Source organism: Equus przewalskii, chromosome 19, assembly GCF_037783145.1.
Source record: "Equus przewalskii isolate Varuska chromosome 19, EquPr2, whole genome shotgun sequence".
Lineage (NCBI taxonomy): Eukaryota > Metazoa > Chordata > Mammalia > Perissodactyla > Equidae > Equus > Equus przewalskii.
In genome coordinates this window covers 29,261,690-29,278,410 of record NC_091849.1, presented here as the reverse complement: position 1 = coordinate 29,278,410, position 16,721 = coordinate 29,261,690, and the positions used below count along the sequence as shown (strand labels likewise).

Below are 16,721 nucleotides of genomic sequence, written 5' to 3'. Positions count from 1 at the left end.
TTCAAATCAGAATGGCTTTCCCGTATACATGAAAATATAAAAATTTCTTATATCAGAACACTTTGTTCAACACAACTGGACTAGATTTTCCTATCTATTTTTCCTTTATTCAATTCCCTCTGTTATACAATATTATAAACAATTTGAGAAGCAGCACAATTTCATATCACAACTTTCTCATTGCCTTTTTGTGCCTCAGAAGAGTTCTCTAGCTTTCCTCAAGTCAGAGCCTCCTTATGATCACCCTACCCAAAGTCCCCTTCACCGTTCAGGATGGCAATGATCTGATCCTGATGCATGGAGCTACCTGAGGCAGGACAACTGTAAGTTAAGAGAATAGGAGCATAGAAAAGAATAACTCCAATGATGTGGGAGGCACAAAAGGACGGTGCTTTGTACAGCATGCTACAAGAAAGAGCCTTGCAGAAGAGATGGCTGATAATGTAGAAATGGGAGAGAAGTGTTAGTAAGAATGAGACCTTGGCAATTGTCCCCGTGATGGTACTGAGCAGTCACTGATTGAGATCACAAGTCAGCCTTGTCAACGGCTTAACATCACAGAAAAAGTGATGGATAACGTTGGAACCACAGAAGTTCAAGTGAGAGGTCATTATGAAGTGCAGCAAGGCATGGAAAAAACCAGTGGTCCAGGTAGTGATAGCCATCTGGGTAATAGAGCTGATGATTCATGATTAGAGGGCAATGAAGCGGTTTGCCACAAAGCAATCAGAGGCCATTACATCCAACAACATGACCTCAGTATTGCCCAGAAACTGGAAGAAGTGAAGCTGGCTGATGCATTCCAAGAAAGAAATTGCTTGTGTGTTGACAGGAAGTTCGTCTAGAATCTTTTTCATTGTCACCATGGAATAGAAGATATCTGGACATGACAGATTTCCCAGGAAGAAATACCTAGGTGAATGGAGCCTTGAATGTGACATGACAATGATCAGAATGGCTCCGTTCCCAGCCACATTGAGAAAATGAATTGTGAGGAAAACCACAGAGAAGGGTTGCAGACTTGAATGTCTGTTACTTCCAGGAGGAAAAATTCAGTGACTGACGTTTGATTCAGCATCACTTAAAAGAAAAGACAAAAGAATATCTGGAATGCTCTCTCTGATGGGAATCAGAATCGTTTCAGTCTGGGATTTTCCCTCCTAGACAATAATATTTTGAGGGAGCACATTGCTGTTTTACATCGTTCCAACCTCAGAGGTTGTACAATATTTGGATCATTAGACTATCTAATGTTAAGATTACATCTTGGTTATGGACTATGATTCAACCATTTTTTGTCCTTCTTAAAATTGTCATTAATATTTTTCTTTCATGCAGAGATTTAGAGCTTGTTGCTGCTCTACCATCTTCTCTGACTGTGAACATCTACCTTCTGATATAATTCTCCTTTCATCTTCCTAAGTAAAAGGGGGCAAATTTTTAAGTACTCTACCACATTCCTGTCTCTTGACCTAGTAAGAAACCATCTAAAAGGTTTTTACTTAAGAAAAATAGGGAGTGAATTATAAGAACTATAAGGAAATCTGATAGAGTGCATACATTGGAGTGCTTCCTATAGAAGGGAAAGCATTCAAAGTTTGGAAAATCCCTAAGAGGAGAATAAAAAGATTTGAAATGACTAGAATAAAAAATGATTTAACTAGAGAACACTACTGGAGAGCCCATGGAATTTTAGTCTTTACAGCTGGAGGAACTTGTGAGAAATTATCTAACCTTTACTACACCTCCATGAAAGCTTGGCTTCAAGCAATTCAGAGTAAGTTTCTTTGATATTCGTATATATTTTTTATATTGTTAAAGTTTACTACTCCTGGTTAAGATACAAATGTTATGCCAAATATCATTTTCATTTCTCTGACCCACAAAACAAAACTAACAAAAATTCATTTTGGGGAAAAATTTTTTTCCTAACATTTAAAGAAAATTACCAATCAAACTTACCTGTACTAAATGATTTATTTCACTGCAATTTCAATATTTAGAGATTACACATTTATTTTGGAGAATATTCAGAGAATCATGCATGTTGAATTGAGAATGAGACATGGCAACAAAAATGTAGGAAGTAAAGAGTCTTTATAATTCACAAACACAGTGAGGTGTCCATCATAAGATAGGAAACCAGCTCTAAATCCTGGGCATTAACATTTAATACTGGCACGCAGACAAAAAATATGGGCAACTCCTCCACCTGTCTCCTATTTCATTCTCTTACTTGACTGAGTGTTCAAATTCAAAACTAAGAAAGCTTTTCCAGGATAACAATGTCAGTGTTTATAAATAGAAGAAAATATTTGAAGTGAAAGTTCATATTTGGATTGCAGCATAATCTCATCTTCAAAAACTCTCCCTGTCTTTCTGAAATTCTACTTGCCTATTATGAACCGTAATCTCTAGATAAATCTTGAGAGAGTGCGTCCCTTGGGTCTGAGAAGGATTGTTCTAAGAGTAAACAGGATACATTTCCATACCTGCAACACAAGGGAATTCACCTTGGGAAATTCCTTACTTGAGTTCCATATTTTTTTCACTGTTCCCACTTTTTTTGGTAAAACTTCCTTGAGAAGTTTTGACATCTTATTTCTCAAGCTATTTCAATGTGATAGGCAACATTGTTTCTAGAAGAGAGACCTAAGGCCAGCACAGGGTAGTGGGTTAAAATTGATTTGTTTGGGCAAAGCCAGGATTTTGTTGTTGTTGAGGAAGACTGGATCTGAGCTAACATCTGTTGCCAATCATCTTTTTGCTTGAGGAAGATTGGTCCTGAGCTAACGTGTGCAAATCTTTCCTCTATTTTGTATGTAATTTGGCACCACAGCATGGCTTGATGATTGGTGTAGGTCTGTGCTCAGGATCCAGACCCATGGACCTGGGCTGCTGAAGTGGAGCACACCGAACTTAACCATTAGGCCACTGTGCTGGCCCCAAAGCAACGGTTCTTGAAAGACGATGAAATTTTAATGAAAGGGCTGTGTGATAGACAAAAGTCTACCCACATACAGAGGAAGATTACAAAGGGTTCCTCTGTTGTAGCTTAGGTTCTGAAATTTAAGAATAAAAAGTATCTCCTGAGAAGATGTAACTGAATGCCTGCCCTTCATAGTGTTTACAGTTTGAATTAATCCATGACATATCTTTAAAAAATCTCAAGACAAGATTTAGTGTAAACATTGTTTTTAGGATGGTTATATCCCTCTATCATCTGCTGGAAGTAAATATTTCTGAAGGTATTCACTCAGAGATGTCATAAAGAATATTGAAAAACCAGTATGGTGAGTAACTTATTTACTATGATCTTGTATTTGAACAAAAATACATAATACATATTATAGATTTGCTTCCTGGATGATATAATTATGTGCACAAATCATTCTTCAAATCATTTGGATAATCTAAATGATTCATTGATTTTAGATGATTTCTCCTGTGGTCATTTGTTTCTTATCACTGTTTCTAGGTGAATGGTGTTCTAGTTCCATAATTTGGCACAGGGAAGAGCAACAGATTTGCCCACAAATTTCCTATTAAATTGGTAGTCATTAGGTTATTTGTGGATTATTCACTATAGAATTTCTCTTTACATTATCAATATAGTTTTTGTAGCTGAAATCTTTACTAACTTCTGCTGAGCTGAAATAAATTCATTGAATTTTTTCTAGCTCTTATAATTTGAAAATTATATATTCAATACCTTTATAATTAAAGAACTCAGAAAGTTTGTTAAATGAAATGCCTCGTGTAATTAATTGATTTAACTTTCTATTAAATTTTGTGTTTTTAGGGTGAAAAAATTCTTCTGAATAAAAATATGAAGTCCGCCAACTTGAAAGAACACCTCAGGTCTGTTCATTCTGAGAGAGTGTCACAACGTGTTTTGGCATTTATGTTTTTCACGTGAAGAGAACTGGACCTTAAAATGATGGGACACTTGCAAACTAGGATTTGCTGATTCTCAAAAACCTTTTCTTAGAGCACACTATAAAGTTACTTTCAAAGGCCAAACAAAAGAAGCCTGATGGAGGAGCTTTAGTGAAGGCAGTTGCCCTGGAAATGGGGCAGGTGGTTTATGGAAGGGAACTGAGAAAAAGTCGGAAGCTATTTCTTTATTAAAGATGAAATTTATCCTGGAATAGTTAACACTTCTTTAAACATTTTGAAGTAGATCTTTGAGGAACAGCAGCCTTGCCACTTCTCTTCAGTGAACAATTGGGTGACACTGCACACATCTCTCAATGTACCAACTCTGCTTTTCCGTTTGTTCTGCTGAGGCTGATGTTATAGAATTCCTATTTTATGAGTTTTCTTCATAAACTATTAAGGTTATTGATGTTTTGGAAACAATGAAAAAATTTTAAAACAAAACTTTGTAAAGAAAAGCTTCACACTTAGCTAAGAGGGAGCTTCTCTGATGTTTGGTGATGCATCTACTTTTGATTCTTTAGTGATGAAGGAAGCTTCTGAATTCTTACCATTCATTGCACTTTACACAGGCATGCTCTAACAATAGAGATGTTTCCAACAATGCTGAAATTCCACAGTCAAAATAACCATCAGAAGTAATCACAAGCAGGGCCCTGTATCATTGATTAAAAAAAAATTGTCATGAAATGAGAGTCTAACGCGAAGAGCTTGTCAACCACATAGAATCTTGGTGTCTTTCAGAAGTCTAATTTTTTAAACTAAAGTTCCAAATCTGGAACACTTTGGAATAAATATTTTTATCTAGGTTTTGGCTTATCTGGTAGAAATTTATAACAAAGGAATAAAAAAAGTCTTTAGGTTGCAGTCCTGCAGTCATCATTAAGGATGTTACTGAAAATTAAAAAAAAAATTTTGATTAAGCTAGAAGATGATCGCTTACTTTCTATGTCATGCAGGTCTGTATTGACTTTTTCATAATGAGCCTGTGTTGTTTTTATAATCAGGAAAAAATGTGTTTTGTGGAAAAATATTTTGGCAGGAGTCCAATCTTAATAAATATGCTTGGTGAAGGCTAATGTAACAAAATAAATATATACTTCTTCATTGCTCTACATGTTATTAGGTCAATTGAATGGCAGAACATCCCTCTGAGGGAAGTATAATGACTTCATTGTTCTTTATTCTCTCTATGTAGTTCTCTGCAGATGAACTCTCATCTGCTTAGTGTCTTACCTAACTGATACTAGAAAATGGGTGAGCATCCAATCCAGATGCATGGACTACAAAGCTTGTGCCATTTGTCTGCAGTAACATTAACATGCTATTATCTACTCCTTTTGCCTCTGAAGAAGCTGCATAGTTGAAGGAACTGGTAGTATATGGAGATACTGAGCACCAGGAGAAGCAAATCTTACTTAAAATGTGCCACAGATAACTCACAAAAAATATATGAACTTAATGTTTTAAAAAGCTTCATTGCAGGGCTGGAACGGAGGCATAGTGGTTAAGTTTGCACACTCTGCTTTGGCTGCCTGGGGTTTGCAAGTTCAGATCCCTGGCGTGGGCCTAGCACTGCTCATCAAGCCATGCTGTGGCAGCATCCTACATACAAAATAGAAGAAGATTGGCAACAGATGTTAGCTCAGGGTCAATCTTCCTCAAAAACACACACACAAAAGCTACACCGCAAAGGTAAAAGGCAATGGTTGGGGATTTTTTCTATTTGGATATTCTAACAGCTTTGCCTTCTTCTGGCTTCTTGTGTGGCACTATCACTGAGTCTGGTTGGGTGGCAGACTCCTTGGATCCAAGACTCCAACATCTTCAGAGCTTCCTTGTCATCCTTTTGCAGAGTATTTGTATAGAGGAGAAGACTGAGAAGTAGGGTGATGACTGACTAGAAGATGGCCTCAATCTTGTTGATATTTGACTCCTATTTTACTGCTGGGAAGACACACATTAAGATGAGAGAGCCAAAGCAGATATGACCACAGAAAGATGGGCTGTGCATGTGAAAAAGGCCTTGTATTGAGCAGCAGTGTAAGCTATGGCTAGAATTGTGACCAGGATTTGGGCATGAGAAGCTATGGTAAAGATCAGTGCTCCTAGAATAATGAGAGTGCTAAAAGCATAACCCACCACTTGGATGGCATATATATCTCTGCACGAAAGGTGGAAAATTTAATCTGCATCACATAAGTGGTTAACCTGGTTGCTGCTGACCATTTCACTACCCACTGTTACTCAACTCCCAACTTTGTAGTACTCTGGCCAGTGTCTGTAGGTCTTTGATTTCTCTGCCCCACATTCCCTTCATTTCTCCTTGTACAAATCTCCTTCTGCAGCCAAGGATTATCTAAGCTGACAGGGCTGTCTGGAATCCCCACTGGTGCATCTTCTCCTCAGAGCTGGAGCTGTTGCTGTGGTAAAACAAGCTACAGGGAACCTAGTTGTTTTTTGTGGCCTGCTGCCTGAAATTAGGATGTCACAGCACCTCACCATATATGGGACCAAAGCTGATGCTGCTCTGCACCCCATCACCAGCCCCAGGTCCCAACATAACTTGGGAAGCAGCCACTGCTCTGAGCCCTGCCCTCCTGGGTCTCAGGTCATGCATTGACTGCCATTGCTGGGGCCAAGCTGTCACTGCTCTGAGCCTCAACCCCTGGGTCCCAGGTTGAGGCTCTGGCCAGTCATTTCTGGGCCTCTGCTGCCATTGTTTTGAGACCCACAGCCCAGGTCCCAACACACAATTTTAATGGCCGCCACCAGTGACTTGATGCTGCTGTTCTGCATCTTCCCTCTAGGATATGAGTTGGGGTCTGACCCAACACTCCTAGGCTTTTTTGCTATTGTGCTCATTCTCTGGGCCAAAGCCACCACTGTAACCTGTCATCACAGAGCCTGTGCCACTGCTGCATTCTCCCCAACCTCATCATCTGAGTAACTTTAGCAAACCCAGAGACACATGACTGCAGTTCTATGGGAGATCTGCACATGTCTGTACCTTAGACACCAGTGCCACTGCTACAGCAAGTGTACCTGTGCCCCAGGACCCAGGTACTGAGGAGTTCTATGTGTTCTTGATGCCAGGAGCCCAGTTCTGTTGCTCTAAGCATGAGCTTACCAGACCAGACACCAAGAGTGATCTCCTCAGCTAGACCTTCCTTCCACAGGCAAAAAAAGGTGAACAGGAAGACCCCAGTAGCTTTTGCCTCTGAGAAATCCAATAGCTCTAGCCACCTCTGTCATTTGCAGAACCTTCACAGTCTTGGACACAGAAGACCTCCATAGTCTGTGTTGATGTTGATCTCAGCTGATGGAGTTGCACAGAAATTACACAACTCTGCCCTCCCAGGAACCAAAGATGTTGCATCACCCCAAGCCAGTGGCCTCACAGTCACCTTCAGGTCAAAGTCTTTCCTGCCAAAGCCAGTCCAAAAAGGCTGGAAGAGGCAGCTGATTCCTAAAATGTGAAATAATCATTGAAAAACCGTTGGAAACATTAAAAAGCAAGGAACATGAGAACACGAAAAGAACACAATAATTTTTCAGTAACTAACCCCAAAGAAATGGATTTCAGCAAGTTACCTGAAAAATAATCCAAATAATTATTTTAAGGAAGATCCACAAGATTCAAGAGAACACAGATAGGCAACACAGTGAACTCAGGAAAACAATGCATGTAAAAATGAGAAGTTCAACAAAAATATAGAAGTCATAAAAAATAATCAAACAAAAATTCTGCAGCTGAAGAATACAATGAATGAAATGAAAAATGCTATAGAGAGTTTCAACAACAGGCTTAAGTAGGCAGAAGAAAGAATCTGTGAACTTGAAGACATATCTCTTGGTATTTTCCAGTCAGAAGAAACAGAACAGATTAGAAAGAAAAAGAGTGAAGAAAGTATATATGATTTACAAATATCATAAAGGAAACCATATTTACATTATTGGAGTTTCAGGAGAAAAGAGAGAGAAAAGGACAAAAATTATTTAAAGAATTGATGACTGAAAACTTCCCAAATCTGGGAAGAGATATAGCCATCCATGTATATGAAGATGAAAGATCCCCAAACTGATTCAGTCCAATGATAACTTCACTGAGTCACATACTAATCTAGATCTCAAAAATCAGACAAAGAGAAGTTTGAAAACAGCAAAAGAAAAAAGACTCATCAAAAACAAGGGAACCCAGATAAGACTATCAGCAGATCTCTCAGCAGAAACCTTGTTGGCCAGGAGAGTGAGAGTGCTCAAAGGAAAAATCTGTCAACTAAGACACCAACAACATAAATTGTGAGTGGAACAAGTAATGTATAGAAATTTTTTTATGAAATACAAGTTGTTATCAGCTTAACATAGACTGCTATAACAGTAAGATGTATTATGAAAGCCTCATGGTTATCACAAAACACCAATCAATAATAGATACATAGATGATAAAGAGAAGAGAATCAAAGCATACCACTACAGAAAATTATCAATTCACAAAGAAAGACAGCAGGAAAGGAAGAAAAGAACAAAGGAACTACAAAAAAAGTAAGAAAGCAATTAACAAAACGGCAATAGTAAGTTCTAACCTATTAATAATTACTGTAAATTTCTAAATGTAAATGATTTAAATTCCTCAATTAAAAGGTATGCAGTGGCTGAATGGATAAGAAAACATGACTCAATTGCACGGAGGCTACAAGAGACTCACTTCAGCTTTTAAGACACTCATAGTTTGAAAGTGAAAGAATTGGAAAAGATATTTCATGCAAATGGAAACCAAAAGAAGTGGAGGTAGTCATACAGCAAACAGAATAGACTAAGTCAAAAGCTGTAACAAGAGACAAAGAAGATCATTACATAATCATAAAAGGGTCAATTCATAAAGAGGATACAATAATTGTAAAGATACATGCACCTAATATTGGAACACTTGCATACATTAAACAATTGTTAATAGATCTGAAGGCTAAACTAGACAGCAATGCAATAATGGTGGGGGAATTGAATACCTCACTCTTTCGACAATGGACAGATCATCCAGACAGAAAATCAATAAGGAAACAACGGACTTGAACCTACTTTAGACCAAATATACCTAAAAGTCATATACAGAATATTCCATACAATAGCAGTAGAATATATATTCTTACCAAATACACAAAAACATTATATAGAATAGATCATATGTTAGATTACAAACAAGTCTCAACAAATTTAAGAAGATTGAGTCATATCAACTATCTTTTCTCACCAATATGGTATGAAACCAGGGACCAATGAGGAGGAGAGCTGAAAAATGTACAAATACATGGAAATTAAACAATTAAATTAAACAACTTCTGAACAATGATGAGACACAGAAGAAATCAAAAGGAAATAAAAAATATCTTGAGACGAATAAAAATGAAAGCACAGAATATCAAAACTTATGGGATTCAGGAAAAGCAGTTCTAAGTATGAAGATTATAGCAATAAACACCCACATTAAGGAAAAAAAGACTCCAATAAACAACCTTACCTTACAACTCAGGGAATTGGAAAAGGAAGAACAAACTAAGCTCAGAGTTAGCAGAAGAAAGGAAATAATTAAAATTAGAGCAGTCATAAATAAAATAGAGGCTGGAAGGCAATAGAAAAGATCAACAAAACTCAGTTTTTTGAAAAGGTAAACAAATTAACAAATATTTAGCTAGACTAACTAAAAAAAAAGAGAGAGATGACTAAAACTAATGAAATTATAAATGAAAGAAGAGACTTTACAACTGATTCCACAGAAATAAAAGGATCATGAGAGACTACTATGAACATTTATATGCCAACAAATTAGATACATTAGAAGAAATGGATAAATACCTAAGAACAACAACTTACCAAGATTGAATCTTGAAGTAATAGAAAAATTGAACAGATCAATACTGAAAATGAGATTGAATCAGTAATTTAAAAATCTCCTAACAAATAAAAGCCTAGGATCAGATGACTTCAAAAGTGAATTCTACTGAACATTTAAAGATAATTAATACAAATCCTTCTCAAAATTCCAAAGAATTGAAGGAGAAGGAACACTTCAAGACTCATTTGTGAGACCAGCATAACGCTGATACCAAAGCCCGGCAGGACACTATAAGAAAATAAAATTATAGCCCAATGTCCCTGATAAACTGCTATAGTAAACGAGTGGGACTACATTAAACTAATGAGCTTTATTCTCCAATTTTTTCTCCACCAAGTTGCTAGAATTTCTCTTTTGGGCTCTCCTGTTCCCACAAAGATATTTTCATACATGAGTGGTTGTCAAATATGATGTTTCTATGGAGATATAAAAGCTAAAGTCTCCCATCCATCCATTTGATGAAGTCCTCTTCACTTTAATTTTTTAAACATTTTGCTGCGCATAAGATTCTTAGTTTGACAGGTTTTTATTTTAGTAATTTGAATCTCATTCCACCGCTTTATGGTATTCATTATTTCTGCGAAGTCAGCTCTTAATTTTTTTAATTTCTCTTGCATAAAATGAGTAATTTTCCTGTTTCTACTGTCAAGATTTTCTTTTTGTCTTTAAACGTTTTTACTATCACATATCTGGGTTTGTATTTCTTTGTATTCATTCTACTTGGAATTTTTTGATGATCTCAGATGTGTAGATGAATTTTTTAAATCACATTTTAGATGTTTTGAGGTATTATTTATTTAAATATTTTTTCTTTCCCTTTCTCTTCCTCCTCTCCTTCTGCTGCTCTTATTATATATATATGTGTTTCATCTTGTCCCACAGTTTTCTGAGGCTGATCATTTTTTCATTTTTTTTCTTCTCTGCTGTATATACAGATTGCCTTACCTCTATCAACCTATCTTTAAGTTTGCTGATTCTTTCTTCTGCCCACTCAAATCTACTGTTGAGCATCTCTCATGAATTTTTCATTTTGTCTATGGTGTTTTTCCACTTAAGAATCTTCATTTAGTTCTTTTCTATAATTTGTGTCTGCCTGTCAACATTCTCTATTTGATGAGACATTGTCATCATACCATTTTTAATTTTATAAACATGTTTATGTTAGTTCTTTGAATATATTTATAGTAAATATTTTGAAGGTATAGTCTGTTTAAGTTCAACAACTAGGGCCACTCATAGACACTTTCTTTTGCTTGTTTTTCCTGTATATGGGTCATACTTTCCTTTTCTTTGCATGTCTCAATATTTTTTGCTGAAAATCAGATTCTAGAGCCATATTGTAGTTTCTCTGAAGACTGATCCTCTCCCCTCACCCTGGGTCTTCTTGTTGTTTGTTTTTTTTGCTTGTTTATTTGCTTACTGACTTGGCCAGACTAGTTTAGTGGTCTATTTACCACACAGTGTAAATAGAGCAAAGACTCTAACATCCCTCATAATTTTTGGCCTCCCTTTTATCTTTAAGTTTGTCTTTCTAGGATTTCCCCACTTAGGTCAGCACAGTTTAACGCTCAGTCACTGATTGGTCAGAAGTTGTGTTTAAGCCTATTAAACAAGAAAGGTTTTCTCATATTTTTGTTGAATATTTTGGAAGCTTGGAAACTGTTATCCTATTCAGAGAGTTTATGAATTTGCCCTGCATTCAGTCAGGTTTAAATAACTCACAAGTTCTCTCTCTCATTATCCTTCATACTCTTTGTTGTATGCCAAGTCTTTTTGACAACCAGGGATGACTTTGACGTTAGTTAGGCTCTCTTTTACTGTCCCTTTCTCTGATCTTTCAGTACAGCTTCTGAGACGGTCTGACTTTATTGGTATCATATATGGTTGTTAACTTCCACTCTCTGATTTCTATATTATTTTTGACAGTGCACTGGTGAATTTAAAAATATTGTGTGGTATTAATATTTATGGTGCTCCTGGGACCCTATGGTTAACCTTCTCACTCATGTTTAATAGAAATCCTGCAATCACTGTTAGCCACAAGAATAGTATCATGTTAATAATTAATATATTAAACTCAGTGTAATAGTCAAAAACACTGAATATTATGCAAAGTTAAGCTTTTCTCCTTAACCAACCTAGGCTTATTCCAGAATGGAAATCTTCAGAGGGTGCAGGGCTCATTGTCACTTTTTCTGTATTTACCAACCTCACACTTCTGTGCCATTTCCCACACTTTCTAGGTTGCCTCTGATTCTGTCAGAGTTGAAGCTAATAGGCAGAGAATGTGACAGGTGAGAATGGTCATATTTAACTAGCAGAATGATTTTCTTTGGCATCTTTCCTCTGACCATATCAGATATTTAAAGCCAACTTTCTCTTTTGGACACATTCCTAAGCCCATTGGAGATGCCTCGACACTGAAAACCTTTTCAGTAAACTCTTTGACATGTTGAATGTGTGTCTCTTAAGTTGGAATAAGATAATATTATCCACCATAATCACCACTCATATTCACGTTGGCCTATAGTTCTTAGCCAGCACAAAAACAAGGAAAATAAATACAAGTTTTAAAATTTGAAAGTAAGGAATAAAACTCTTTATTCACAGAAAACAATATGAAATAGAAATTCAAAAGAATCTATAAAGATCTATTAGAATTTGTAAGTAAATATGGAAGGTCACTGAATATAAGGTCAATATACAAAAATCAATTGTATCTCTAAAAACTGACCACAAAATTAGACAATTAAAGTTAAAAATTACAATTTATAATAACATCAAATACATAAAAATAAATCTAATGAAATATGATCAAAACCTCTACACTCAAAATTATACATCACTTTGGACAAAATTTTTAAAGAGCAGGAAGTATCCTGTTCATGAATTAGAAGATGCAATCTTTTAAAGAAGACAATTTTGTGTTATTTGTTCTATGGATTCAATGTATTTTCATCAGCATCTTAGTAGGGATTTTTTAAAAAATGAAAACCTTATTCTAAAACTTAAATAGATACGCAAAAGACCTAGAGTAGAACAGGAAATGTGAAGGAACTGTGTTTCAAAACTTACACTACTCAATATAAAAAACTACTATATAGCTACAGCAATTAATAGAGCTTGATAGAATAAGCGTGAATACATAGATCAGTTGAACAAATGGGAGACTCCCGTACATATATAGTTACCAGATTTATTACAGAGGCACCAACTGCAGTTCTTTGGGGGAAAAGTTGATTTCCAACTAATGATGCTAGTCAATTGGATATCGGTGAGTAACATGAACAATGACATTTACCTCTTTCTATCACTAAAATTATTTTCCAATGTATTATAGAACTAAACATAGAAGGGGAAACAATAAAGTTTCTAGGATAAACTATTGGTATTATTTTTAAATCAGTTGTTCTGTTTTAATTTTCAAAAATTTCTGTTTTCATTATTCTATAGTTTGGGGATGATATAACCACATGTGTGTTCATTTTACTTATACTGACTAATTTTTTTGTGCTTCTCATACCTGAATATCTGTGTCTTTATTAATTCTGGAAAAAAAACCTTAAAAGTTATTTCTCTGCATATTGCCTGTAATGATTTCCTTCAATGCATGGCCAGCAGATCTCTCTGGTACTGTTATTAGACAAATATTAAAGCATCCTTTTCTATCCTTTGTGATTCCTAATCTCTTTTTCATATTTTTAAAAATTATTTCTTTTTTCTCATTCCGTGGGAAATTCTTGCACCTATCTGGACGTTCATTAATTCTGTCTTTTCTTGTGTTTTATCTGCTGCTTATATCATCCAGTAAGTTTAAATTTCAGTCATTATATATTATATTTACATAATGTTTTTTGCTTATTTTTCAAATGTACTTTTTAAAAATATTGTTTTAATTGTGTTTGCATTTCTTCTTTTATTCATTTTCTGAGTCACTGTCTGATTGTTGCATCTTTTAAACATCCCACTCATGAGTGGCAAAGATGCAGCACAAATGATATAATAAGACTTTCTCATGGTGACCATTGTGTATTACCAATTGAAACCTTGAAAGATTAGTAGAACATTAGTAGACACCTAAAGAGCTAGAGAACATTGAAATCCAGGTGGTTCTCTTAAATCCTTGGATGATATGTAATATCCAAAACTTGATAGTAACTCAGGAAAAAATGAGAAGTTTTCTTTCACCTTGATAAAAATGAGCCAGCAAGGAAAATTAAGTTAGAGTCTTCAGAATTAAGTCAATTTACACTTTTGCTATGCTTGGCATTGTGGAGAGAGATTAAAATCTAATGTATTTACAAGAGGAATTTTTATATAACTCTATGTCAATGTTTTTTTTGCTCAGAGATAGCTCATTCCTATGACTTTCCCTATAATAGCTCCTTTTTGAGCTTTAATTTCTTGATTGGCTTTGTTATGTTTCTCCAGTATATTTTGATTTGTCTCCTGATAAAGAATGAACAGATGTGACTCAGCAAAAGAAGTAGGCTTTTCTTCTTTTAAAAACTTTTCTTAGAGCTGTCTTCATAGCTTTGTTTCTGAGGCTGTAGATCATAGGGTTGAGTGTTGGAGGCAGAACAGTATAAAAAACACTGAGCAAAAAGTCTAATGCAGTTGGAGAGTCAGAATGTGGCTTTAGAAATGCAAAGACACCAGTGGAGATAAACAATATGACAACAGACAGGTGTGGCATGCAAGTGGAAAAGGCCTTGGCTCTGCCTTCAGCAGATGGGATCTGCAGCACAGTAGAGAATATGTGCATGTAAGAGAGCCCAATGCAGATGAAGCAAAGAAATGCCACCAACGACAGAAAGACAATAACCCCAAGCTCACTGACATACTCGTTAGAACAAGAGAGTTTCAGGATCTGGGGGACATCACAGAAGAACTGGTGAATAATTTTGGTACCACAGAAGTGGATGGAGAAAGTAGCAGCTGTGTGCATGACTCCAGAGATGACCCCACTGATCCAGACAGCCAAGATTCCATGAATACAGGTATTAAAATTCATGATGATTTCATAGTGCAGTGGGAGGCAGATGGCCACATAGCGGTCATAGGACATCACTGTGAGCATGACCATCTCAGCACAACCACAGAGAGTGAAAGCAAAACACTGTAATATGCATTCCCAGAGGGAAATATTGCCATTGTGCATGAAAGAGTTGCAAATGTACCTTGGTACAGTCACAGAAATATAGCATAGATCTAAGAAGGAGAGATGTTTCAGGAAAAAATACATAGGTGAGTAAAGACTGTCGTCCATAGAAGTTGCAGTGATAATGAGAATATTTCCAGTTAAAGCCACTAAGTATGAGACTAAGAACAGAGAAGCACATAAGATTTCTAGCTCAGGCTTGGCAGAAAACCCCATGAGAAGAAATCCATTCATTGTAGTAAAATTAGCCATGAACCTTCTCAGTTTCCAAGAGGGATCCCAGCTGCAGTACAAGATAGAAATCCATAGAAATAAAACTTTTTATTATTTGACAATTTAATACACTTATTCAGTGAAGTTAAGGCATGAAGACAGGATCACCAGTTCATTATTATAAATGTAATGTAGCTTTATATACTAATAATTATGTGGAGCAACTTTAACTTTCACTCACTCACAAGGAAGACTAGGTAGATTATAAATTTTAATGCCATCCATTTCTATCAAAGGAAACAAAAAAATATATTATTTTACAAATAGAAAATATAATGCATTAAAATTTTATATGTATTAAAATTTTCACTCAGTTCACACACACACACACATATATATAAAGAAATTTTTGAGGTACCTACTCTTTTCCATTAGTTATTATGTCTATTTGTACCACCACCACAGTGGTTGTTGTCTTGCAATTTTGTAATTTTGTTTCATTCATGAGAGAACAAATTCACAATTTTTTCCCTAAGAATTCCTTGGAAAAATAAATAATAGTAAAAATACATTTTTTTTAATTGATAGTATCTTGTTTGTATGATGATATACAAATGATCATTACCCTTAACACAAAATAATATATAAATTGACCTGAAAAATACAAAGTCCCCATTACGATATGTCAAAAGGCTGGAACTTTCCTGGTATGTTTTTTAAAAGGAAATAAAATGGTTAATAAATGCCTAAAAATTATCCTTATTCTTAATTAAGTACAAATTAAAGCAACAATGAAATATAATTTCTGTACCAACCACATTAGCAGTGATTAAAAAATACAAAACTCAGGGGCTGACCCAGTGGCACAGCAGTTAAATTCTCACGTTCTGCTTCCATGGCCCCGGGGTTGGCCAGTTGGGATCCTGGGTGTGGACCTCTGCACTGCTTGTCAAGCCATGCTTTGGCAGGTGTCCCACATATAAAGTAGAGGAAGATGAGCTCAAGAGGTTAGCTCAGGGCCAGTTTCCTCAAAAAAAAAAACCAAACCAAAACAATACAATACTCAGAGATGCTGAGTGTGAAATACGAGAAAATCTTAAACATGAAGCCAGGATGGTCAAATTTGTGAATACTATCTGGAAAACAACAACTTATTCAACAAGAAACTTAAAATAGTCTGTACTTTAAATCATTAATTTTATGTTAAATATCTTAATCAAATCTTCTGAATAATGAATATTTAAAAAAACATTATGTTTATTTAGAATTAATCCAGTAGCAAAAACATTGACAAATCTTATGTTCAAATTGAGGATTATTGAATTAATTATTTACATAATTATATTGTAGATGGCTTTGAAAATTATAGTTAGGAAGGATTTTCCATGAAATGGGATAATGATCACTATTTTAGTTTAAATAAAAGTATGATATATACACTGCATGTAAATACATTGAAAGAAGCAAAGAATAAAGAATCTAAGGAAATATAACACATGAGAAGAGTATTTATTT

At 35.5% G+C, this 16,721-nt stretch overlaps 1 protein-coding gene and 1 pseudogene across 1 annotated transcript; both read right to left on the bottom strand.

Moving 5' to 3' along the window:
* Positions 1 to 245: 245 nt before the first annotated feature.
* On the bottom strand, positions 246 to 1,078 carry LOC103563891 (olfactory receptor 12D1-like; annotated as a pseudogene).
* Positions 1,079 to 14,306: 13,228 nt separating this feature from the next.
* LOC103563890 (olfactory receptor 14J1) lies at positions 14,307 to 15,245 on the bottom strand. Its single transcript, XM_008539353.2, has one exon. It carries the CDS (start codon positions 15,243 to 15,245, stop codon positions 14,307 to 14,309), a length of 939 nt encoding a protein of 312 aa, XP_008537575.2.
* Between the last annotated feature and the right edge of the window lie 1,476 nt (positions 15,246 to 16,721).

Bases quoted from the DNA above. Each gene is read 5' to 3' on its own strand.
- LOC103563890 (XM_008539353.2), bottom strand. From the start codon at position 15,245: ATGGCTAATTTTACTACAATGAATGGATTTCTTCTCATGGGGTTTTCT.